Source organism: Myotis nattereri (assembly GCF_964212035.1).
Source record: "Myotis nattereri genome assembly, chromosome: 19".
NCBI lineage: Eukaryota > Metazoa > Chordata > Mammalia > Chiroptera > Vespertilionidae > Myotis > Myotis nattereri.
Genome location: NC_138095.1, coordinates 14982023 through 15008239, shown reverse-complemented (window position 1 = coordinate 15008239; position 26217 = coordinate 14982023). Strand labels below are relative to the sequence as shown.

The 26217-nt window shown below is 56.7% G+C and overlaps 1 protein-coding gene across 2 annotated transcripts in view; it reads right to left on the bottom strand.

The window, feature by feature from the left end:
• Window positions 1–10202: 10202 nt before the first annotated feature.
• Window positions 10203–26217, bottom strand: part of PKNOX2 (PBX/knotted 1 homeobox 2) — a 231400-nt gene continuing 215385 nt past the window's right edge. The window contains exons 10-12 of one of the 2 annotated variants that reach the window (XM_081114134.1): window positions 14859–14935; window positions 13802–13980; window positions 10203–12351 (exon numbers count right to left, since the gene is read on the bottom strand). In XM_081114134.1, coding sequence (XP_080970260.1) covers window positions 12125–12351; window positions 13802–13980; window positions 14859–14935 — 483 coding nt within the window. In that variant the 3' untranslated portion in view covers window positions 10203–12124. The remainder of the gene's footprint in view (window positions 12352–13801; window positions 13981–14858; window positions 14936–26217) is intronic. The other variant, XM_081114135.1, reaches the window with a different exon arrangement.

Genomic DNA, 26217 nt, shown 5'->3' with positions numbered 1-26217 from the left:
GGAGCCCTGGCTAAGCCCTCTCCCAGCATCGCACGTCACAGCGCCCCCGTGTGGTGATGCGGCAGCGTTGCCCCGCTGTCCTCTCCGGGGAGGGGAGGCCGGGAGGCAGAGGGTTTTGCACGCGGAGCCAGACGGGCCCTCGGCCTCTTGTCCATTAGACTCCCACCCCCTCCGAGGAGCTCGTGTTTGTGGAATGAAAGGTGCCACGTGGAAAGCTCTACTTGGTCACCCTGGCAGCTCTACAGGAGGCCAGGGGTCCACGCAGGTGCCCACCGCAGCCTTCCTGGGTGCCCGCGCCTCACTTCCTGGGCCTCCCCTGCCCTGGGAGCAGCAGCGGGCTCCCCCGGGGTGAGGGGGGCTCCCCCCCAGGGGAGCTGCTCCCCGCGCCTGCAGCGCTGACTCAGGCATCTGCACGGAACGGACCGTGTGTGGACGGAGCCCCGGCTGCTGCCGCAGCAGACAGGTGCCCATGCAGAGCCGCAGGTGCATGTAAGTACCAGGCGTGGCCAAAAGCGCGGCTTCCGTTCTGCTTTGCTTGGCACCGTGGCTAAGGTTGCGGGGTCACGGGTGTGAGGTCATGAGCGACTTAACCCCGCTGCGGTGGGGCTTTCACCAGGCTCAGCAAAGGGGGGGCAGGCGCTCACACCCCCAGTTTCCCTGCCAGCAGGTGCCCGAAGCAGCGGAGGCAGCTCATCAAGGCCAAGGCTGCAGAGAGGATCTCCCGGTCAGGGAGGCACTCCGCTGGGGGAGGTGCGTCTAGGCGGGGAGGGGGGGGGGACGGGGGAGCAGCGGCTCCCCTGTTCTTCCTTTCGTCCACGCAGGCGTCGGAGGGGATATTCAATCAATGTCTCGTGCTTTGCATTGCCCGTCCCTCTGTCTGCTAATCAGGGTGTGGTGCCCAGGCCAGTAGCACTGACAGTACCTGGGAACTCGTTAGAACGCAAAACCTCCGCCGCCCACACTCCCTGAGTCAGAAGCTGCCTTGCAACAAAGCCTGCAGACTATTGTTGTAGTTCGTTTATTACATGCATCGGGGTGACGTTGGTGAACATGAACATATAGGTTTCAGGTGTGGGTGTGTCTGTTACAAGATCTGCATGTTGCACCGTGTGCCCCACCCAGAGTCTAAACTCCTTGTATTATGAGGACCCCCTGCTCCCCCCACCCGCTTCCCTCTGGCACCCACCACCCAGCTGTTTGTGTTCACGAGTTTCAGTTTCATCGCCCACACGTGGGTGAAATCATGGTTCTTAGCTTTTTCTGGCTGACTTATTCCACTTAGCAGAATGCTGTCAAGGTCCATCCGGGTTGTTGCAAATGGCACTATTTCATCCTTTCTTGTGGCTGAGTTTATGTATCACATCTTCCTTACCCCGTCCTCTGTCACAGACGCTTTGGTGGCCTCCATGTCTTGGCCACCGTGAATAGCGCTGCAGTGAACATGGGGTGCGTGTATCTTTGGGGATACACGATTTTGAGTTTTTTGGGTGTACACCCAGGAGTGGGATTGCTGGGTCCTGTGGTAGCTCTATTCTTAATTTTTTGAGGAGTCGCCAGACTGCATCCCCACCAGCAGGGAATGAGGGTCCCTCCCCCCCCCACCCCGCAACCTCTCTGACACTCGTTACTGCTTGTTTGCTGATAATGGCCCCCCTGACAGGTGTGAGGTGCTCTCTCCCTGTGGTTTTGGTTCGGCTTTCCCTGCCCGTGGACCGTTGGTATTTGCATTAAGTTTCGGAGAAGCTGTGCTCTAGGTTTTGGTTGTTGCTGGAGCCCCGACTCTCAGAGGCCGCACCTGAGGAAAGCACGGGTAGCGTGAGTCACAGGTGAACGCAATGCTCTCCCCTGCGTCCTCCTAAGGACCGTGGGAAGCATTCCACGGGTGGGCCGATGCTTCAGACCCATCTGTCTTGGTTGTAAAAGTCAGGTCCAGCCCTAGCCAGTTTTGCTCAGTGGATAGTGTCGCCCTGCGGAGTGAAGGGTCCCAGTCTGATTCCGGTCAAGGGCACATGCCTGGGTTGCGGGCTTGATCCCCAGTGGGCGGCGTGCAGGAGGCAGCCGATCAATGATTCTCTCTCACTGTTGACATTTCTCTCTTTCTCCCCCTCTCCCTTCCTCTCTGAAAACAATAAAAACAAAACAAACCAAAAACCTCAGGTCCAGTGTAAGAGGGCCACACTCAGCAAGGAGTGCAGAGGGCAAGGTCTGCAGGGGGCCCTCCTGGGAGCCAGGAGGCGGGTCTGGCTAGTGGGCTGTGTGACTGGGGTGTGTGCCCATCAGCGAAAGGCCCGGATGTGGGTGCTGCTAAGCCCAACCCAGTCCCGGTCGTGGCATCGTCACCGCGGAGCCAGACGCCAGCCTTCACTGGTGTAGAGCTGAGCCCCAAGCCGGGGAGGCCAAGCCGTTCCCCAAATGGCTGAGCCCCACATTTCGTCTTTGTTTTTTGGTTTCAGGATGGGAGGCAGATGTGGTAGCTCAGAAAGAAAAGCCAAAGGAAGGGTGTGGGGCCCTGGAGTTTGGGGGATAAATTGGATGCCTGTCTTCAGCTCGCGGTCAGGGAGGGAGAGACGGGCCGGCCAGGGGGCAGGCGCCGTCCTGCAGGCCACTTAGGGTGAATGTGCGCCCATTCCTACCGGCATCTGTGAGTGCACCCGTGGCCGTGTTTGAGCACCTAGGGACCTAGCCACGGAGGGCACTGGCAGCGCAGCAAAGTGGCAGCAGGGGGCGCCCCAGTGCCCAGCTTCCCTTACAGCCAAGGCAGGAGCTGGCAGAGGCTGCCTGGTTTCCTGGATGCAGGCCAGGTGACTCTCCTGGCCCCGCAGCCTCCCTGATTGGTATTCGCGGGGAGGAGAGAAGTGAACGCTGCTCTTGGGGCAGAGACTCCTGGTCTTGATGGCGCCTGGTTGTTTATTTCCTCGGGAGGAGGCGAGAACTGCCCTCCTCCTCCCTTCACTGGAGAGGGAGGCAGGGGCCACTGCAGACCTGCCGGTGCCGTCTTGCCTTCCTATTAGTGCCTTTCTTTTAAGAGAACAAGGAGCCACCTTAGCCCACAGCTCAGCAGCTCCACACCCTGCCCAAGCCCTCATGCATATTCATCCTGCTTCAAAGAGCACAGCATGGAATATGCAAATGAGCCAGGCAGGAGCTGGTTGGCATTTTGATAATAGCTTTGTCTGAAAAACCCGAGACATAGGCACATCTAGTTTCTCTCTCCTCTCTCTCTCTCTCTCTCTCTCTCTCTCTCTCTCTCTCTCCCCCCCCTCTCTCTCTCCCTCCCCCCTCCCCCTCTCCCTCCCTCCCTGCCTTTCTCTCTCCTCTACCCTGTGTCCCCCTCTTCATTCTCTTCTCTCTCTCAACCTTCCAGAGAAGAGGACAGTGAATCACAGAACCGGAGCAGCACATCAGTCAAGAGCTGGGAGTCGGTATTCCAGCCATTGTGTTACCACCTGATCTCTCTTCCTCCTTGGACAGCCTCACTCTGCCTCCCCCCCAACTAGAGTGGTGCCCAGTCTGACTGCCCGGCTGCCCTCTGCTCTCAGCGGACCCCTCCCACCTTGTCTGGGTACTCATTCTCTCTCTCTCTCCCTCTCCTCCCCTTTCCCCCCCTTCCTCCCCTTTCCCCCAGAGATGAGCTCCCTTCTCTTTGTTCTTCCTCCACCTTCCACCTGCTTCTTCCCTCACTCTCAGCAGTCAAGCCTGAAAGGCACCCAGAACCTGGCCGTGCCCTCCGACAGGCCAGGAGGAATCGCCTGCACAGACCGGGTGAGGAAGGCTGGATGTCAGCTGTCATCACTGACATCAATCTCTGACACGTGACCATTAGAACAGCCCAGTGGGCCTGCTGCCGCCACCTCCTTTCCGGGTCTGTGGACGGTCAGCAGAAGCCGCTCCCGGACTAGGGCACGGCTCCTGGACAGTTTGCAGAGCAACTTCTTCTCCTTCTCCTCCTTTAAATATATTTTTATTGATTTCAGAGAGGAAGGGAGAGGGAAAGAGAAAGAAACATCAATGACCAGAATCATTGACCAGCTGCCTCCTGCACGCCCCCTACTGGGGATTGAGCCCACAACCCAAGCATGTGCCCTTGATCTGAATCGCACCTGGGACCTTCCAGTCCACAGGTCCGAGGCTCTATCCACTGAGCCAAACCAGCCAGGGCTGCAGAGCAACTTCTTAAGCTCAGAGGCGCTAGGTCCCCCCGCCCCCCAAGATGTAGATGGCCCAAGCTAGGAGATGCTGGGCGCAGGGTGCGTGTGGGAGAAGCGGGCTGAGGTTCGGACCCACATCTCTGAGTGTGATTCACCCGCGACCTCAGACGAGAGAAGCAGACGTGGTGCAGGGCAGGGCCTCTGAGGGTTTCGGGGAAGAGGGGCCGCTGCTGAGCCCGCGGGAACCCCCCTCCCCCCCAATCCAGGGTCTGACCTCACGGGAGGAGCCTGTGTCTGGCTTTGGGTGGAAGTCCCAGCTCTACTGCATAGGAGCTACATACATTTTTGTTTGTTTGTTTTTAGCTACATAATTTTTGAGAAAATTATTTAATATCTCCGAGCCCTAGCTTCCTCATTGCGGAAATGGGGACCCTAATGTTACTCATGATACCAGCGCATCTTCCGGGTTATTTGAGTCATCTGCAGTATTTAGCATAGATGCTAAGTGCTCAGTCACTGGTGACTTTTATTTTTACAACTAAACTTTGAAAAACAGAGGAAAGGCTGGCCCTATGGCCTCGTGAGCCTTGGGGATCTGATCATCTTTCCAAGTCAGTGGACACAGAGCCTGAAAACAACCAAAATGAATCAAAATGCCAGGGTCTGGCCCGTTCCCCTTAAACCAGCCTGACTCTGACGCTTTGTCCTCACAAAACCCCGCTCAGTGGAGGTCCGGAGACCTGGCCCCGCTGCCTGGGGACGGGACAGGGGACAGAGCTGAGAGGGAGGAGGCAGAGGTGTCATGCAGGCCAAGTGGTGGGGCGTGAAGTGAAATTCACATAGATTCTGCGCTTGGAGAAAAGCCTCCGTTTCCACTGGCGGGGAGACAGGTGGAGCGGGAGGGAGCGCAGACCAGGCCGGCGGGCGGTGGACTCGGGCTGCCTCGGAGGTTGGAGGAAGGCCTCACCGGTCTGCCGTGCTGCCCCCCAGGAAGCCGGCCTCGGAGACCCCCTGACACCGCCCGGGGCGGGTCTCCCTCATCCCCGCGGCTGCAGAAGGCAGAGCTCAGGTCGCCTGCGGAGGCTGGAGGCCCGGGAGCTGTGGGGAGCTGTTTGGTCTCTCTGCCCAGAGAGGCGTTGGACAGGAAAGGGAGGTGACGACTTATGGTGCTGTGGCCGGTTCCCACACGGGGTGGGCAGGCTGGGTTCGCCGACCCTCAGGGCCCTCCCCAGGGGACGCAGTTTCCCTCTGGGCTCCATCTGGTGTGAGTACAGGGGAGGGTGGCCCTCCGAGCAGGGGTGTTTCAGCCCCGAGCCGAGCCGCTGCCGGTAGATTCTTTCCTGACACCAGGTGTGGCCGACACAGCCTCCAGAATCTCGGGGTTGGGTGGGGGGAGGGGGGAGATTTTAAAACTGCACCTTGCTTTCCCTGCCCTCACGCTTGGAGATTTTGGTTGGATTCCTGGTCAGGGCACATGCCCGGGTTGCAGACTTGATCCCCAGTAGGGGGCATGCAGGAGGCAGCTGATCAACGATTTTCTCCCATCGTTGATGTTTCCATCTCTTCTTCTCCCTTCCTCTCTGAAATCAATAATAAATATCTATCTATCTATCTATAAATAGAAGTGTTGGCAGTCTAGCCAGTGGAAGCCCGGCAGTGGCACCAACCCCAGCTTCTCCAGCAGGTGGGGTGGGGGTGGGGTGGGGGTGGCTGTCCAGGAAGAGGAGCATTCCCCCCGAGCCCCACCCCCAGGGGAAGCTGGGGAAGTCACTGCACTGTTGTCCATGGGTCTCGAGTTTCACAGCATTTCAAGTGAAGGGGAGCTCAGCGGCCATGTCTGCTGACCCCTCCAGGTGCAGGTGAGGCAGCTAATGTAGATGCCCCGTGTGTAAGGGGGAGTTACTGGCAGGACCTTGGCCAAATCCAGGGGACCCCATTCTTCCTTTTCCTGCAGAGGAGCCTGGGAGGCCGTGGCTGGACGGGGCGGGCCTTCGATGAGTTGGGTATAATAACATTTTTGCCGTAGTATGGGGGAGCCCCCCTCCCCCCCAATCCACAAAATAACAGGCGGACGTGAGCTACGCACACCTGAAGTGAGTTCTCTGACGAGTGCTTGGGTGTAATAAGATGAAAAAAATCTGAAATGAAAAGGTATAATGACATATCCGCAACTGGGGGGAATTGTCTTAAATGGCTGATTGTAATGAGATGTACATAAATTGCAAGGCTTGTAATGAAATGAAAAAAAAAAATATTCTTGCCTGATCATACCGGGTGCAATGTCTACACCTGAAATAAGTCGTCTCGACGCACGGAGTGTAATGAGATGCATGTAATCTTAAAGAGTGTAATGAGATGAAGAATAAATCAGGCGCTTGTCTTAAATGAAAGATGTGCCAAGAGGCGCACACCTGAAGGGCATCGTCCTAAATGGGCCTCGTTTAATGAGATGCGTTTAATTTGCAAAGGGGCTAAAGGAGCCTGGCCCGGAGAGAGGCTGAGAAATAGAAAAGTAGAAGCTACCTACACTTGAACGCGGGGTAATAAACCGGCCTCGGCTGTGGGATGGAACTAAGATGCCGAAGTGGAAATGCACATAGTGGGAGGCGATCGGCTTCATCTCTGCCCGTCCTCGGGGATCCCCGGGCCTGTGAGATTCTGCAAAGTGGAGTTAGCCCCCAGCCGGTGCCTGGCGCAGAGTGGGCGCCTGTGAATGTTTACGGGTGAATACCTGGCGCAGCGGGCTGTGGTTGATAAAGCAAAAGGAAGTGAAGTCAAGGCACTTCTAAAGGCAACAGAAACCTAGTTTCCGAGAGCAGTGTTTCTGCGTCTTCAGGCATCTTGTCTCCAAGCCGGGAAAAGACGGTGGTGGGGCCTAATCTGCAGGGACGACAAGCACCCCTGGTTGCTTTAGGCCCCAGGCTCAGGATGCCCTAGAGGACAGGCAGGCAGGTAGCACAGGCGTGAAGATGTCTGAATGGAAGACACAGGTAGACTTCACATCTGATGGTAGGAGTGTCTTCACTTCCACAAACAAATACGTCATCTCCATTTTTTTTCCTCCAAGGCAGAGCCCTCCTGCACTATTTGTTTTACTCTTTTTTTTAAAAAAAAATATTTTATTGATTTCAGAAATGAAGGGAGAGAGAGAGGGAGAGAAATATCAATGATGAGAGAGAATCATTGATTGGCTACCTCCTGCAGGCTCCCTACTGGGGATGGGGCCCAAAACCCAGGCATGTGCTCTTGACTGGAATCGAACCGTGACCTCCTGCTTCATAGGTCGATGCTCAACCACTAAGCTCAACCAGCTGGGTTGTTTTCTTACTCTTGATGGAGTAATGAGCAGACATAAATATTTCCCTTATTAAAAACAACCGCTCTAACATTGGAGAGAAACACACACACACACACACAAAGGGAGAGGAGAGAAGCATAACCAACCAATGAGCCCAGCACTTAGGGACAGCTGATCATCATTGGCGGCTGACCCGCAGGCTCAGTGTTGAGACCATTCAGGGCCACTATCACGGTACCCGAGACCACGGCGTAAGGGGCAGCAGTGACCCGAGCACACCCAACTGCATCCGTGTGGGACTGTAGGTCCCGAGCTGCCTCATGGCCTGATGTCTCCAGAGAGACCAGGAGGCTGCATTTTTATGTGCAACTTTTTAACTTTTAAATGTTGGCACAAAAAACTAAAAACCAATGTATGGTCCAAACACAACGTGCTGGCGAGCAGAGTTTGACCTGAACTCCATCCACCTTTGACCTGAGAGCCTCCTGCTTTGCAACTCAGGATAGATAATAAAGTTCGAGGCCACTTCCAGAATCAGGTCATAGTGTCACCATTACGGGGACCTCCTGAGCACACTGTCTCCTTGAATGTAAAGTCCCTCAAGGCAAGAGCCTTGTCCTTGCTGGTCACAACTGTACCCTTGGTATCGGCAGAGTCAGTGCTCAGTGAATGCAGGTTGGATGAATGGGTCCAAGCAGGCTGCCAGGTGACAGTGTCATGGCCCTCATCCTGCCATATCCAAGGCAGTAGAGGGGTCCCTTGGTCAAGCAAGCATAGCTCTGGCCATCAACTCCCTGGAGTGGGAACCTCCAAACCGGAAAGGTCTGGGATGGGTGTCAGGCTGGAAATTAGTCTGAAGAGTTCCCAGGGCCCTGATGTCAGAGCTCTATGGGGGGCGGGGGGAGATAAGGAAATCTCCCTCCCACTTCTCCCCATGCACATGGTCCCATCCCTCTTGCTTCCACAAGGATCGTGGCACATCTTGGGTTGGATGGGGTTTGGGTCACGCAGAGCCTGACCTTCAGTGTCGGCTGAAGGTCACACAGAGAGGTTGCTGCTTCCTCCAAACATCACCACCCACATCTGGAATGACTGAGGGAGCTCCTTTGTCAGCGGGCAGCGGGATTCGGGAGACAGTCTTCGGAAGGATGGGAGAGGCTGGGGCGGGCCGCGCTGTACTTCCTTAGAATCGTGCTCCCTACAGTGTGTTTGATGGAGCACTCAGATCACTGAATAGCTATTACTTGGGGAAAACAGGCAAATAAATTTGGGGAACAGGTTAAACAGGTTTCTTTCCTGCAGGACTTTTCAGAGCCTTTACTATAGTAATGTGCCTTTTGAAACTCCGCTAGCAAAATATAGTATCACTTCATCCTAGTCTAATTTGGCCAAGGAGTTTTTGTTGATAGCTTGTCTCTGAGTAGTGTGTTCTCTGGAAAACACGTCTTTGAAAGTTGCCATCTTCCTGGCTCTGGGAAGTGAGATTCTAAGGCTGTGGCCGGCAAACGGCGGCTCGAGAGCCACATGCGGCTCTTTGGCCCCTTGAGTGTGGCTCTTCCACAAAATACCACGTGCAGGCGCGCACGTACAGTGCGATTGAAACTTCGTGGTCCATGCGCAGAAGTCGGTATTTTGTGGAAGAGCCACGCTCAAGGGGCCAAAGAGCCGCATGTGGCTCGCGAGCCGCAGTTTGCCAGCCACTGTTCTAAGGTATCATCTGTTAAGCTCCTGAGACTTCCTGCACCGGCTGGAGGCAGGTCTCTGCTGTTGGCAGGGCTCCCCAGCTGTGCTGGGTGGTGGTGGGGTGGGGCTGGGTGCAGTGAGAGCAGGGACCCCGGAACCGCCACCAGAGCTGCTGGAGGCCATTTTGCCCTGTAAGCAGTCCCGTCGCCATCTCCGGCCGGGCTCGAGCTCACGGGTCATGCGCACTGTGCAGCCTTTGGGGAAATGAACAAGGAACTCCTCCTCCTGCTTCTAAACCGATGCCCCAGACTTCTTGGCAATGGCGCCCGACAAGGACACCTCTAGGCTGAAGGTCACAGAAAGCCTGCCTCTCACTTGTGAGATGAGAGATAAGCTGCCCCTAAATTTCTTCTTGCTCCAGGGAGTATAGAGCTGAACCCTGGGGTTCAAGGGCAGGCTCCCCTGTGGACACAGATTTGGGATTGAATATGGCAGTCAAGCCTGGCTGGTGTGGCTCAGGGTTTGAGCATCAACCCATGAACCAGGAGGTCACAGTTCCATTCCCCGTCAGGGCACATGCCCGGGTTGCGGGCTTGATCCCCAGTGGGGGGCGTGCAGGAGGCAGCCAATCAATGATTCTCATCATTGATGTTTCTGAATGTGGCAGTCAAGACTTCTCTGGGATCGGGCAAGGGTGGCCATGTGAGGGCTGGGGAAGCAGTGGTGGCAACAGCTTCAATGATGAGAACCCTCTGAGCCCAGGATGGAGGTGGGAGAAGCAAAGGCCTTTTGAAGGGGGTGGAGTTTGGTGGAAGAGATGCCCAGCTCTGCCCTCTGTGAGGAAGCTGTCAGGAGAGTGCCTTGCAGAGCTTCCCGTCTGCTCGCCCTCATCTCCTTGTCTTGGACACGTGGGTGTGGGCACTTGGCTGTCCCCCTCCTGGACCGAGGTCAGCAGAGAGCCCTCTGCCTGTCACCTTCCACGGAGGCAGTCAGTTCAACCAAGGGTGTGCCGAGGCCTCCCCTTCGCTCTGGTCCAGTCCCACTGACCACAGAAAGAGAGGACACGCAGCAGAACCCGGTAGGTAATAAGATTTACTGGAAACTTCTCAGCCACATTCAGTACTGGTTTGGTGGATACATCAGAAGGAGGTTGCATAACATGAGGCAGGTGGAGGGGCTGGGAGGAGGGTGTGGGCACGTGTGTGCGGTGTGCCTGTGCTGGGCTGGGTGCCTGTCCGAAGTGGAAAGTGGGTGTGTGCGCGCGTGTGAGTTTGTGTGTTTACGTGTTAACAAGATAAACGAATCAGGAAAGGAAATGTATTTTATCCCACTGCACATTGCCAAAAAAGCTAGACTTTACCTGTGGCATCAAAAGGGAGTAAAAAAATGATCGAATTACCAAGATTATAAATAAGGTTATTTGCTTCTCAAAAATCCCTAGTAAAACATTAAATATCAGCTCTTTTGGGGGAGAAATACATTCATTTTAGGGAGACCTCAGGAGAGCGACCACCCTTTTGCTCCACCCAACGAGGTGGGGGAGGGGAAGTCCCCAGAGGGTCCCCTCGAGTTGAGCCAGGTGGCCACTCACGTCCTGCCACTGAGGGAGACGGCCAATGCACAACTGACAAATGAAACTGCACGTCCATTAAATTAAATCAAATGGGAAACACACGTGTAGTCGGTCCTGTCTTCACAGCCATTGGGTGGGAGGGAGCGGGAGGAGGTGCCAATCATGGGGACTGGAAGTTGGGGGGGAGGTGTGTCAGGGCAGATGGAGAGCTTCTCCTGCGGGAGCCCAGTTCCCCCAGTGCCGTGTGTCAGGTGGTGTGCAGGCTAGTGAGGCGGGTGGGGGGAGGCACCGCTTGGCTCTTGGGTGCCCTCCCCGCACTTTGGAAATTGATGGGAGGAGGGATGTAGCACCTTCTCCAACCCCTGGCTTCTCGTTGGGCTGGATGCTTCTCTCCACTGTTTCTCTGAAGGATAAAATGAAGGAGAGGATGGAGGCTGATGAAGCCGGCCTGGAGCAGCACATCAGCTGGGGGCCTGGAGGGTGGAGAGGTCCCAGCTAACCTGGCTCCACCCTCTCTGATGGTCTGTGGGGGGTGGAGCGTGTGCAGAGCTCCGTCTGAGCTGGCACATCTGGGATGAGACACCATTGTCCTGTCGTTACAGGAGCCGAGTTCTGTGAACACCTAGAACAGCTGCACTCCCAAAGTCACCTTGACGCGCCTCCTAGCTCAGGTTCTGCCACCTCCTTGGGCCCTGAAGACCCAGGTGAAGGAACCCCTCTAATTCTGCAATTTGAGCCTAGCTTACCACTCTTTTCACAGGGAGGGAGGGAGAGAGGGAAGGAGGGAGGGAGAAGGAGAGAGAGAGATAGGTACTGGTGGCTCCTTTCCTCTCTCCCAAGTCCATGTTGCCTGAACCCAGAGAGGGGCCTGGGAAGAATTCGCTGGAGCCCTGGGAACCCAGGTCTCACTCTGACCTGCAAGATGTGATGCTGCAGCCCCTCCCACTCCTCCAGCCACTGGCGAGATGTCGCTCCTGCCCTTGAATGTCTCTCAGGGGGTGGGCGGAGCCCCAGTGTGTTTGCCTTTTCTCCTGCTCTGTCCCCGGCAGAGCCTCTCTCTGTGGACAGCACTGCTCTGCCTCAGTGCAGGGCTGTAAACCATCAACTCCTTCCGCCAGGGCCTTCGGGTGCCATCTGTCCTCGGGGGTCGATGGATCCAGGTCTCTCTCCTGCCTGTCCGTAGGGCTGCGTGGCCGGCCCCCCAGAGTCCTCCGCGTTCCGGGGAAGCAGCGCTGGGGTCAGAGAAGCTCGGTGGTCGGGAAGGAGCAGGTGTCTCCTCTGCATTTTGTCAAGCTACTGATTCTGGGAAGCGAGGGCCCAACTTCCTCGGTGCCGCCTGCCCATGTCCCCTTCCCCCCCACCCTGAAACCCCCCGACGACACTCCTCTCCTGCTGGGTGATCAGTGCCATCTGGGCTGCCAACTACTCCAGGGAGTCACTGTGTTCCAAGCCCAGGTCACTGACATTCGTCGTTTGAAGCTCGTCAGCCTCCTCCTCCAGTTCCTCTTCCTCCTCCTCTTCCATCTCATCCTCCTCCTCTTCTTCTGTCCCATCCAATGAGTCGTCGTGTGCGGCCATCATGGCCTGCTGCATGGCCATGGTGGCATTGTCTGAGGACAGGGACTGCAGGTTGTCCAAGCTGATGGAGCCTGCGAGAGGAGGGGAGGGTCAGGCCAGGGACCTCAGTATTGGAGGGTTCAGTGGGCCGGCTCAGGGGTGGTGAGCTGGCAATTGCTGGCACGAAGCCCCTGTGTCAGCCCCCGCCTGCCCCTCCCAGGCAGCAGCACCCCCGCTGCCTTTACTGAGCCGCTTCTGTGCAAACATGTTAATACTTGTGCCTTGCTAGCACCTTGCAGGGCAGGTATTATCCCTTCTAAAGAGGAGGAAACTGAGTCTCAGACAGTGAAGGCATTAGCTGAGGGGACACAGTCCGGCGAGAGAGCTGGCATTCTCCCCCTGGGAGCTGATTGGCCCAGCTCACAATCTGCTTTCCCTGCCATCCCTCATGAGACAACTGCCCATCACACAGGAACCACCATGCAGCCACATAAGTGCACACACACATGCAGGAAGGGACGCAGACATGCAGGTAGGGACGCACACGTGCAGGAAGGGACGCACACGTGCAGGTAGGGACACAGACGTGCAAGTAGGGATACACACATACAGGAAGGGACTCACATATGCAGGAAGCAATGCACACATGCAGGTAGGGACGCACACACGCATGTAGGTATGCACACGTGCAGGTAGGGACGCACACACGCACGTAGCTATGCACACGTGTAGGTAGGGATGCACACACGCACATAGCTATGCACACGTGCAGGTAGGGATGTACACATGCACGTAGGGATGCACACATGCAGGTAGGGACACACACACGCACGTAAGGATGCACACATGCAGGTAGGGACACACACACGCACGTAGGGATGCACACATGCAGGAAGGGACTCACATGTGCAGGTAGGGATGCACACACACGTAGGTATGCACACATGCACGTAGGGACACACATGCACGTAGGTATGCACACGTGAAGGTAGGGATGCACACATGCAGGTAGGGACGCACACACGCACGTAGGGATGCACACGTGCAGGTAGGGACACACACATGCACGTAGGTATGCACATGTGCAGGTAGGGATGCACACATGAACACCTTCACTCCCCCTCCCCCACAAAACTACCCTGTGCTGAGCTATAAATGTCTGGCTCATTGAATTATTCATTATGCACCAGGCAACCGGCAGTTAAAACAGTGTCTGTGAAGAGTGTGATGGAGAAGCTGGGAAACAAAGCCCCTCTCGCCTCCGTGCACAAGCCGCTGCCTCTCCTGTATTTACAGACGGCACTGGCTCTAAGCACCTTCGGCGGGAGTGGGAGTGAGGAGGGGCTCCGTGGAGCAGTCATGGGCTCCCCTGGCCTCTGTGAGGTTGCTCCTGGCCTGTTAAAACAATGCAAAGCCCTCCTTCTTCCCGGTTTGTCCACCCCCTTCGATAGGGGGCAGGGAGGGATGCCTGTGGCCGAGCAGATGTTCAGCCGTGGATCTTGGCGCAGCTGCCCCGCCCGCCAGTGCAGCCCCAGTCCTTACCGTCGGGGTTTGTCCCCGGGGCGCCGCCCTGCTGCTGCAGCACCCCCGCGGCGATGGAGTTGGGCCAGAATCTTTGGGTGGGCCGGTGCTGGGACTTGATCTTCTTGGCTTTAGGGGCAGGGTCTGGGTTGCTGGCATCAAGCATGGGCTGCAGGATGCGCCTCCGGGCATTGATGAACCTGCCCGGGGGTGAAGGTGGAGACCTGGTTAGTCACACCTGCGTGGTGGTGGGGTGTGCATGCGTGTTTGTGTGCGCGCGCGTGTGTGCAGAAAGGGCTAAGCTGCTTCCAGACTCAGCAGCCGATCCACTGTACAGAACAGACTGGGGTCTGATTGGGGGTGAAAGCCCAGCTGGTAAAAGGCCCTGGGCCCCAAGGACTCATGGAATCGCTTGGTAACCACAAGGCAGCATGGGACGGATGTGTGAGGGTCAGAAATCTTTACTCGTCCCTGTCAGGGTTGAACAGAGGACGGAAGAGCCCCCTTAGTCAAAGGCACTAACCTCTGACTTCTCTCCGAGGGCTGAGGGCTTGGATCAGGGAGCCCAATCCTGTGTGTACTCCCATCCAGCCAGATACCCTCCCCCGGCCCCCCTCTCAGATTTCTGACAGCCCAGCTGGACACAGAGAAGGGGAAGCTGAGGCCCCTGTGCGGTCAGGATGGCTGACACTTCCTCCTCCTTCCCACCACTACACTGCAGAACATTTTAGTTAAGCTCACATAAGGTGGGGGCAGACCAGGTGACCACTGGTGGCCCCTGCAGTCCTCGGCTGCAGGCACTTGTGTGTGTCTGCAGTGCAGCTGGGGCTGGGTTTCCTATCCAGTGATGTTCGCAGCACATTTCCCAGCAGAGGGCGCTAAGAAGCTGCAAATGAAGCGACCGGGCCTGTGCTGATGCTGGCTTTCTGCTGCCAGTCCAAATGGGAGGACTGTCCTGGTGGCTGCGACCGAGGCAGGACTAGGCATTGCATTCCGTCTCTCCTCCAGGCTGCGCACTCCCTTGCCAAGCAAGTGGCCTCTGCATCTGAGAGCCCGCGGGTGGACGATGCTAACTCACCAGTTATTGACTTGCAAGAGGGTGAGGTTTGTCTGGGCCGCGATCTGCCTTTTCTCATCCTCCGTGGGGTAGGGATGCTGAAATGAGAGGCGAAGGGCTAGTGAGGGGCGGGCCTGTGGCGACCTGGGCCCCTTAGGGACCATGCCCGTGTCAGGCACTATTCTGGGCCTGTGGTTTGGAAGCCCAAACTGGAGAAAGTGTAATGTTTATTTCCCCAAAAGAATGGGCTTATGGCTTGGAGAGTGGCTGCCCCATGCCTTTGGCTCCACAATGAGGGGCCCCAGCCTCAACTCAAACCCCCATAATGGGACCGTTATCTATGTTAATAGCCTCCAAGGCACTTTACATCCTCTGCACCTGGTCCTCCCTGACCCCCAGCGGCAGGGCAGGCATTGCCAGTGTGGAGACGCACAGTGGCATGGAAAGCCACGGGACTATCAGAGGTGGCAAATGGGGTGAGTGAATCAACTCCATGTACGTTAACTGACATGTGCTGTATACCCACTGTGCGCCCAGATTCATGCCAGGCATCCTAGGAAGGAGATACAGAGAGCGACATCCCTGCTCGTGTAACACGTCCTAGCCTGTAAGTCTTCACGCACTTTCCCTTACTAAGCATCACACCCAGGCTGTGTAAGGCAGCCATTCGGAGCCGCCTCCCCACACTGCAGGCAAAGCGCTGAGCGGCTTCTCCCGTGCGCCCTGCGCTGTGTTCCCTGCAGTTTGCTGCTCGGCCCTTCTGAGTTGAGTCGTTCCCCTCCCATCACTCATGATGCCATTTGACAAGGTCGAGTCGGTGGCTGGGGGTGGAGGGGAGGAAGGGGTGCAGTTCTGTGCCACTCCTGAGCTCTCCAGCCCGTGCCCCGACCACGTGTCTCTCTCACACACTGTGGCAGGGACCGTGTCTTATTAACTCACCTGCCACCTGCAGACGACACAGCAGTGACTGCTGAGCGGCAGAGACAAAGCCACAGGTGCTGTGGTTTGGGAAATGAGTGCTGTGGAGGCTAAGGAGAGAGGGTGTCGGCCAGAGGCTGGGGAAGCTGAACAGGTCTCGCTAAACAATGGGAGTCTGGGGCGGTGGGAAGGGGTCCTTCCAGCTCCCTGGGTGGAGAACCACGTGATAGCTGGGTCTGTGTGTCTTTTCAGCCTGTGCACCAGGCACCTGGAATAAAGGTGCGGTGAGTGTCTGAGTGAGTCAGAGCCTTGCCCTGGAAGCCAGAGGCGATCGGGGGGCTCCTGGGGCAGAGGGCAAAGCCGGCCAGAGTGGTGTTTGGGCTTCCTAAAGCCCCAAAGACTGGGACCCAAATCCCGGCTTTTGACTAGCTGTGAGCACAGGCATGCCACGTACAAAGTCATCTAATGAGCAAGTGAAATTGGACAGTTCAGTAAGAGGGGCTCCTCATGCTGTTATTATTGGATGATGTCAGCAAGGTGCTTGAAGGGCTCTAAGGTATGAGTTTATGATCAGCCTGGGGAGCGCCCTCATTATCGGTGACAAAGGAAGCAGCCTGGCCCAAGTCATCAGAACCCTGTGTTGTTTAATTCACACCTCCGACCCCGCCAGCCGGGGCAGGGCAGCGGGCCTTGTGGCTGGTGCAACGTTAAGATTCTAACAGAAGGAAAGCACCTCCGTGGCAAGGAGTCAGGCTCCTCCCGATGGGAGGCTGGGAGGAGAGACTGCAGCCACAGGAGGCAGAGCAGCAGGGGCTCTGTGCGCCCACACCTTCTGGGGAAGGGGTGGTGCCCACACCCTGCTTCCTGCTCCACGGAGCTCCCACCCCTCTCACCAAGGAGCCAAGCTGCCCATGGCCAGCCGGTCTGAGAACACAGCAAAGCTTTTTAGCTTTCTTGGGTCCCACGAGGCCCTTCCGTGCCTCCATGCCTTTGCACATGCTGTTCCCTTTCTGGATGCTCTTTCCCCCACGTTCCCTGCATGAGCGAAGACCCGTCACGGATGAAATCCTTGGGGAGGCCGTTGCAATCCCCTGGGGCAAAGCTGGCCTCACTGCAGGTGAATGCACAGCCCACTCCGTGACAACCCGGGAAGGACCCCAGGCGGGGCCCAGTCTCATTAGATACTGTGTCTCCAGTGTGCAGACCAGCAGCAGGCAGAGGAGATGTTCGAGGCTGGGTATTGGACAGATGAGTGAACCAACCCCCAAACGATGGCCAACTTATTTCCTTAGCAGAGCCGGCCGCGCCTGTTCACCACCTACAGGTGCTGGGAAGCCGCCGCCTGGGCGTCCGCTAGTGAAAGGTGCCTGGCATGAGCTCGGAGCTGAGAGGGGAGGGCGCTGGGAGAAAGGAAACCTCTTTATTAAAGGGCAGGTGTAAGTCCACTCGGTGGTGAGAGACAGGGGTGGGGCTGATTGGTCGGGAGGGCTCCGCCCGCCCCCGGAGGTGGGCCTGCCGTGGACTCTGAAGAAGGACCAGGCCCTCCCAGTGAAGGAGGGTGGGCCCTCGGGGCGGGAGCCCTGCGCTAGGACCCCTATAAGCCAGCCAGATGCGAATCTCTTCCACTGTAAGGACCCCCAGAGAAGGAGCTCTCTCAGCCCCCACGGAAGTAGTTTGCTGTCTCTGAGGCGGCTTCTGGTGTGGCCTCCGTGTGCGTGGATGTCATAAACCCAGACGAACATGCTCCCGCTACATGGAGAGGGCCAAGCCGAGCGTCACAGGGGCCGGCTGGTGTTCTCTGTGGATGAGGATGTTAGCCCCTTGTCCTGGGAGAGGGCAGGTCCCAGCGCCTTCTCTCCAGGAACCAAGATCTCAGGGGGCACGTGATGGAGGCCCTGGGGTGGGGGCAGCAGCTGGTGCAGCTTGGGGGACAGGTGTGTGCACTGGAACATTCCCGGCGCCACATCTGATGGCTCCCGGGAGCCGGCTAAGAAGACACCATCTTGCCTTGGGGTGAGGATGGTTGAAATAGCGCCCAGAGGGCGGAGAGCGGCTTTGAGATGACAGGAGGGTGAAGACGGGGAAGACTAGACAGCAGTGAAGATGGACGGCTGTAGTCACACAAAAATACCAACCATGAACCTCACGGCTACAGGTGGAGTGAGAGATGCACGCGGTATCAGCTCCTGGGAGGGGCTCCGAGCCCGCCCTGCTCAGCCTCCCACAGATGGTTTAGTTCTGTCGCCCAGAGAGACAGGCTGCAAGTGTTTGAGAGAAGGGACCACACCTGCCTTTCCACCCGCTGCCCCCCCCCCCCCCCGCCCCCCGGCCACACACACATCGGCAGGGGATGGTTCCTGAGGACACAATCAAAATAGCCTGGCCCCGAGCAGACCTGGGCCTGGCCGTGCTACTTTTAGCACAACTGGAAGGACTCGGGGCCAAGGACAGGGCAGGCATCCAGGGAGACTGGGGGCCGCCTCGCCGTGTGGCTGCTCTCGGGGCCACCTGGGGGAACCCGGGAGGGAGGCACAGGCAGCGGCCTCTGGAAGTAGGTAATTCCTCCTTGGAAAGGCGCAGACAAGCTAGGAAAGGACCGATCCCCCTCAGGGCCGCGTGGGGCCACGCGTGACAGGGTGACTAGGAGTGCTGCCCGGTGGCTCAGGGGATGGCCTGGAGAGGTCAGTCCTGCCCACCACTCATCCGCGGTGTGACCTTGGCGACTGGTTGATGTCTTAGTTTCTTCCGTGTAGACGGAAAATAACGAAGGCGTGGGGGGCGGCTCCATGCGCTATGCCGGTGAAGGTGCCCTCCATGTGCTCACTCCATACCGTGTAGCGACGCCTCCCAGACATCCTACCCGCCATGAATGTTGAGTCTCCAGAGAAGGCGTTACATAGGGAGGTGCTGATGGCACCAGATGCCATCAGGAATGTCCTTGGGAATCAAACCCCGATGGTCCCTGTCTCCCTCTGACACCTCCCTCCGCAGCCCATAGCCACGGTCTCCGGGCTCAGTGAGGCGTCTTTCAGTTTGAAGAATGGGTTCCGCGGGGCCCTGGGTGGGAAGGAGGCTTGGCCAGGGCTGGTGGAGAGGGGCCAGGCGAATGCTGTCACTGAGAGCCACCCCGAGATTGTCCTCCCACCCCCTACCCATGCCGATAAGCACAAGGCCGGCCAGGTTACCACGGGACACAGCCCGGGAAGGAGCCTCCTCGGCCCCAAGCTGGCTGTGTAGCAGGACAGGGCCAGCTTTCCCTTCCCATTCCCGGTGCCCAGCGTTGCCCAGGGTCAGCCGCACCCTCTCCCTGGTCCCTGTGGGCGAGGCCTGAGGCCCATGGTGTCGGCTCTACATGGCTCGAGGAGGCTCAGAGGCCAACCAGAGGGGGCAGCAGGATGGCGAGGCCCCGAAACATCCCACGTTTCATCATCAACAGCAGGGGGCACCCTGGTTCAGAGATGCTGAAATGGACAAAACAGCCTTTAGAATGGAGAGGAGCACAAGGAGGGCCTTCTTCCTGCAGTCGCCCTAGCTCAGCGCTCCTTTCATTGGCTCTTACTCCTCTCCCCCTGACCTGCGCGCACAGAGGAGCACAAAGAACTAGAACGTGTAGCTTCTGTATCATCACAAACACCCATGTGACCACCGCCCAGGTCAAAAAATAGGGCCCTGTCAGCACCCGGAGCCCCTTTCGCGACCCCCACCCCCAGTCACTACCCCCAACGATAACTGGTTTTTATGGTACTTACATCCTTTTCTTTATGGTTTTAGTGCCCATGTTATATCCTTACACAGTATGGTTTGGTTTTTGGACCCTATAAATGAATCATATAGCGTGCATCTCACTCCACAGTGTAGCCGCGAGATCCATGTTTGGTATTTTTGTGTCACTACAGCTGTCCATTTTCACTGCTGTCTAGTTTTCCCTTGTAAAAATCTACCACCTTCCCCTTCTTCATCCTCCTGTAATCTCAAAGCTGCTCTCCTCCCTCAGCCTATTTCAGCCATCCTCCCCCTAAGGCAAGACGGTGTCTTCTTAACCCGCTCCCAACCCGTGGGCTCGTCCTGATGCCCCTCCCAGGAGCCCCGAGCCCGCCCTGCTCAGCCTCCCACAGATGGTGTAGTTCTGCCGCCCAGTGAGACAGGCTGCAAGTGTTTGGGAGAAGGGACCACACCTGCCTTTCCACCCCCTCATCGGCGGGGGAACATGCCCGCACAGGTGAAGGGTTCGCTGTCTTTGTTGAATGACCGATAGGGACCTAAGGCGTCACTGGCACTTGTCACCGTTCCTTTGTGTGTCTGCGGTGTGAGGGGGGGGAGGGGGTGGGGAGCCCGGCCGGGGTCCCACCCAGAGTCCCACCGGCTGACTTGGTAAAAGTGCTGCACCTGCTGGGTTGTTTCATGAGTATTCGTGGGGGGGGGGGGGGCACTGCTCAGCTCTCGGGAGGCGTCTGGGAGGCAGCAGGGAGAAGCAGGCGAGAACATGGACTCAGGGCCCACCTGCCGGCTTTGCATCCTGGTCTCTCACCAGCTTGAGGCCTTCGCCTCCTTTTTCTTTCCTCCCCGGTAAAATGGGGGAAGAATTCCACCTACCTCAGGGCCGTAGTAAAGATGGAATGAGTTACTATTGGTAAGGTGCTTAGGATGGTGTCCGGCACACTCTCCGAGTGTTTGTTAAATAACAAAGAAGATAAGCCTGCTGCTGGGGCACTGGCTCCATCTCTGTAAAGGTCACAGGTCACTTTCCGGACAGGTGCCAGGAGCCCCAGCAGCCCTTCGGCACATGAATGAGGTGCTCCCTTCTGCAGATGGTGTCCCTTCCTGGTTGCTGGACCGCTGTGCACATGATGGGAGTGTTTCCTCCTAACCTGGGTCACATGATGGGGCATTTCTTTCTAACCTGGGTCACATAATGGGGGCATTTCCTCCTAACCTGGGTTGCGGGCTCCTCGGGGGTGCTTTGAGGTTGGAAACCTCCCCTGGCCATGTTTTCCGGGGGGAATCTGAGCTGCAGGCTCCCGTGGAGTGTTCTGGGGCTCAATACGAGCCACAGTCTCCCACACCCCTCTTTTCAGCTCAGCTCCATCCAACCCTGGAGCTGACTGGCCTTTGACAACCTGACCCGGTCTTTGGTGGAGACCCCAATCTTGTCTCCTTCCCTGGGACTTCTGCTGCGACAGCAGCCACTGGCACATGCCCTGGACTGCGGCTGCCTCAGGGCGGAGTCGGAGGGCAGCTTCCAGGGTCTGTTCTCCCTACGTCCTGATGTGTTCCAGGCAGAAATCCAGGACCTAAAGCTCCCCTAGCACTGACAGGGGAAGGCAGCAGGAGCCAGCCGGCCTCACTCCCAGCCTCCAGGTGTGCCTCCCACTCAGGTGCCACAGGTGCGGGCGCCTGAGCTGCTCTGCCCGGAGAGGCAGCCGTCACAGCCCAGGCCGAGGTGCCGCAGGTTCCCCAGGCGCACAAGGAGAATAAGGGGACAGGACGACGTCATCTCACAACTGAGAGGAGAGCTCGGTCCCTTTGGCCAGAAGGAACTGCAGGCCAGTCAGGGACATTGATGATCTGTCAGGAGTAATTCGAATCCAAATGATTCCCCCTCCTCCTCTTCCCTCCCAATCCTGAACCCTCGCACCCCTTCCAGGCAAACGCAGCCCACATCCCAGCTCCTCCAGCAAACCGTTAACTCCTGTCTCCCTGCTGCACATGCCCTGGAGGCCGAGGCCTGCCCTCCCCAACACCCCCATGCACCTCTCTCACGGGCCTGTGTCTTCTGACACCAGCATTCTGAGTCTGAGGCCTCTGGCTTCTGGGACCTCAGGGTCTACTCTCTGGAACTATGTTTGTGATGATGCAGACAAAGCTTTTGTCAGATTCTCAGCAAGGTCAGGGGCCTGGGGCGTGGGGAGAAGAACTGCTAGAAACCCTTCCTCTGCCACCCCATCCTGGCTCATCTTCTCAAAAAGCCCTGCAACCAGTAAAATAAGTTCCAGTCTTCTAGGCTGGCAGCTTCCCATGAGGCTGGTCCCAGCTGAGTGGGAGTAGAAAGGCAAGCTTTGGACTAATTCACACTAAGCTGTGAATGAGCGATGGCCTCCTGGATGCCCCGAGGCATCTGCTTTGGAAAGGGATTTTACAATTTTAAACAGATCTCTGATGAGTGAGACCTTAGGTAGGGAGCGTGACAACGCCTAAGGAGAAAGCAGCAGGCAAGCTATTTTGGATCAAGAATGGTTCCATCTCCCGAAGCCATTTTCTTGCTTCTCAAGCTTTTCTTACTGTTTCCTTCCCAGATTCTCTAGAAGTGTCAGGGTTTCCCTCTGCATTTTCCAAGGCAGGGCTGATGAAGGGGACCCGCAGTGAGACTGGAGGCAGCTGCAGCAGTGGCTGTGTGGGCATCTGGAGAGAGGCTTTCCTACCGCATCTCATTCTATCTTCACAACAGCGCTGTGAGCTGCAGGCTGAGACCCATTTTACAGCAGAGGAGACTGAGGCCCAGGTCCCCTGGCAGGTGGATGGGGCAGTGAAACTCAACTCCAGATCCTGCCTCCGGGTACCAGGTCCTCTCCTCCTACCGGATGGATGCTGTAACCGGGTCTCCGACGGAGATGAAGGTGTAACTCCCTTAGAACTTAGGCGAGGCACAGTGACGGTGGCAGACACGTGAGGCCTGTCTGCCGAATGATCGAAGGCAACACCACGGTGCAGAGGCAGCTGCTAGATTTCACCTCCTCACACCTCCGTGACCGGGAGCCCGCGTGCAGGGCCCGGGCTGTACTGGGCATGCAGCAGCCCCGTTTCCCCTCAAGGGGTGAGCCCAGCTCGTGGGGCTCTGGCGCTGTGGGCGAGGGAGCTGGGAGTCTGTCAGTCTCTAAGACTGGGACGGGCTCAGAATCCTGGGCAGCCTCTGAGTGCTCATAGCAGCGTTACTCAGAAGCCAGAAAGTAGGAACGAGCCACTGTCCATCAGCTGAAGGGTGGATGAACCAGCCGTGGTCCATTCAAGCTATAGCGCACGGGTCAGCTATAACATGGGATGAAGCACTGATACGTATCACAAGACGGGTGAGCCGTGAAAACGTTATGTCAAGGGACAGAACCATCACAAAACCCCCCGATTATATGATTCCATTCATGCGGAATATCCGAAATAGGCCAGTCCATAGAGACAGAAAGTGCACTTCTGGGGCTGGGGAGTGATGCTAACGGTACCGATTTCTCCCAGGGACGAGGAAATATTCTGGAATAGATAGTGGCGATGATGACACAAGTCTGTAAATATACCACAAAGCTCTGAAGGGTGCAGTGTAAGAGTGTGGGTTTTATGGTGTGTGAATTATATTTCAATAAAAGAATCACACAGGGAAGCCGCCTGGCGCTTTTCCTGCCTTTGGCTCTCGTGATGACAGAGGGCTCAGGGGGGCCTGGGCCAGGCCTCGGCTCAGCGCGGCCAATGAAGAGCCTCCCCCCACAAGATATGGGGGTGGACGGCAGCCAGCAGAGTAGACTGTGGCCCTGGCCGGGTGCTGACCAGGCTTGCGAATGTGATGGATGGGAAGGGAGAAGACAGGAAGGGACTACAGGGCAGCCTCTGGGGATCTGGCACTAGGGCGGGGCATATAAAACCCCACGCCTCTCCCAGACCAGGCTCTGTGCCTCAGCTGAAAGCTGGGGTCCCCTTGCTTCACCTGCTGGGAGCTCAGAGATACCGTGGGTTCCTGGGTCACTGTGGAAGCTGTACAGCCCAGTGGGCAAGAAAGCAGAGCCTCGAGTTACACAGACCTGGGTTCAAATCCTGCGGGGCCATGGGGCATGTGGTGCCTTCCTTGAGACTAGTTTCATTATTTGTAAAATGTGGATAATGGCAGTGCCCACCTCCTGCGGGGCTGGGGGTCCTGAGACGATGCGTGAAGATGCTAGCAGAGGCCTGGCGCATTGCGGTGGCCAATGCCAGGTGGCTCCTTCTATGGTGGGGGGCCTGCTGGGGCTGGATTCCCCCTCTTCCCACACAGAACATTCTGTAAAGCTGCTCATGTGCTGGGCGGGGGGGTGGGCTACAACCCAGAAAACAGCCATATTTTGGGTGGAAATGAGCAGAATCACCTGGCAGGGCAGGGGGAAGCTGGGATCCGGGGTGGGGGACAGGCCAGAGCTGGGGAGGAAGTGCAGCCTTCCCCCCCGTGCCCCCCCCCCCCCCAAGCGGGCCCTCTGCCGGTTTCTCACCCGCTCTGGCTTTCTAGGGAGCCACTGCTTCCAGCAGGAGTCTAGCCTCTTCCAGCCAAAACGCAATAGCAAGAAATATCACTGGGTGCTTCAGGGACCAGCAGCGCGGCAGCTAATGGATGACACCATCCTAACAGCAAAAAGGCCAGGGCGTAGTCTCCGTCCCAGGAGCATCCTATCATCGGAATACATTTCCGTAGCTGCTAATGCCACGGACCAGTGGCCACAACAGGACGACACAGGTCAGAGAGAACTGACTTCCGCCCGAGAAAGAAGACAGCAGGGAACCAGCATTTGCTACAGAGATTCTGAGACCTGATCTCCGTTAGCCGCATTTCAGGTTGTACAAGCCCCCCCCCCCCCATGTCTGCTGCAAACCAGCAGAACCGCGCCCCACGCTGCCCTGCATGCTCGAGATACACAGGCTGCTTTGCAGGATGTTCATTGGCGAATTTATCTGCTTATCAGGAAGTCAGCGGCGTTTGTACGAAATTGGTGTGTGCCCGTTACATGTGCTGGTGTAACCATGCAATGTAATCAACCATTCTGCAAATCAATGAAACATGAGTGCAAAAAGAAAGAGTTACTGTTACTAAGAAAAAACACCACCACACACACACGTACACACACACACACCCAAAAAACCCTAAATGGAGTGCTCTGGAAAGACTCATGACTCAAATTCGATTAGAAACACCACACAGTAAGGTGCAGCGAGGCAGATGTTAAGAAACTGGAATACACAATAAAAATCTAGGAAGATCCGGCAGCTAGACTACTTCCCAAATGTCAGAATTCTTATTCCATTTTAAATAAAGATGGAATTTATAGATGTTATATTACAGGAGAGGTTCATGCAAGTAAAATGACAAATTTTCATTAGAAAAAGATCTTGGTTCCATATAAAATATATGTATGTCTTTTAAAATAAATAAATGTATATATTTTAAACTAAAGTAAAAATGTGTCTTTTCAGTGGGTTGTTTGTTTCTTTAACCAGCATTTCCAGTGAACCAGTCGACATATTTGTGGTCCCCACTGCACTAGAATGAGAACATCCCTATATTGATTTTTTGCCCTTTTCGCACCTTTTCTACCCTCTTTCCTAAAACGGAGCTGCATCTCCCCACAACCAGTCTCAGGGTTGCTCTCCAAAGCAACAGTGAAAACAGACTTAGTGATCAGATGAGCTTGGGGGCAGCTTCAGGACATCCCCGCCCTCGCAAACGCACAGCGCCCCCTGCACACTGAGAAGAAAGAACGAGCTGACTGTGGAACCTAGATCTCCCCAAGCCCTTCTGCGAGCAGGACACCGTGGGAGTCAGCGCCTTCGGGCCGCAGAAGAGGAGTAATGTCCACTCCCTGCTCTGCAGCATTTACTACCGAGGCAGAGACCTAGGACGCGCAGACTGACGCACACGTCCACACAGGACAGGCAAGCAGCGGCATTGTCTGTCTATTCTCAGCGTTACCGGACGGTGAACTCAGCAGGTGTTACACATCAGACTCGGGTCAGCCACCTGACTCTAATTGATTCGCAAAATGTGGGGCCTTCGCTTCAAAAACTTGTTTACTGTTCTAGCAAGTTGAGAGGGAACTACCATTTCTTAAGCGTGACTGTGTCAGGCACTGCACGTAAATGTATGTTATCTCATTTAACGTTCATAGCCATAGAAAAGGGGATCATCTTCCTTTTTCAGAGAAATAGACCCAGAGCGACGGCACAGCTAGTGGGAAAGCCTCAGTTCACACCCTGGCTGCCTGGCTGCACAGCCTGTCTTCTCTGCACTGTGCCCCAATACCAAGCACCTCACAGCCCCTCTCCTGAGCTGCTGTTGGGATGCGGGCCCAGCTGCGTCTGGGTGGCCAGGCTGATCCGTGGGCCAGCCTCGGCCTGGGAGGCCAGCTGTGTTCGGCCATGTCCCCACAGGCTGGACTCCTCCCCTCCTCCACAAGGCCCAGGGGTCACTCCCTTGTCCTCTGCCGATGGCTGCTGCGAGGAGGCATTAACGGGGGAGGACTCTGCCAGGGTTAAGTGCTTTATTAATAGCACCTGCGCTTGTGTGCACTCTGCGCTGGAGAGGGTCCAGGGTGTGGGAGGGTGCGGGCAGAAAAAGCTTACTCATGTTTTTCAACAAGTCCTCCCACTGTCCCAGGTCCCTTTGGGGGAGCCCCCCTGGTTCCTCCTCCCTTCTGCTTTGTGCGCACAGCACCCTCTCCCTTTCCACCTTGACCTTCCT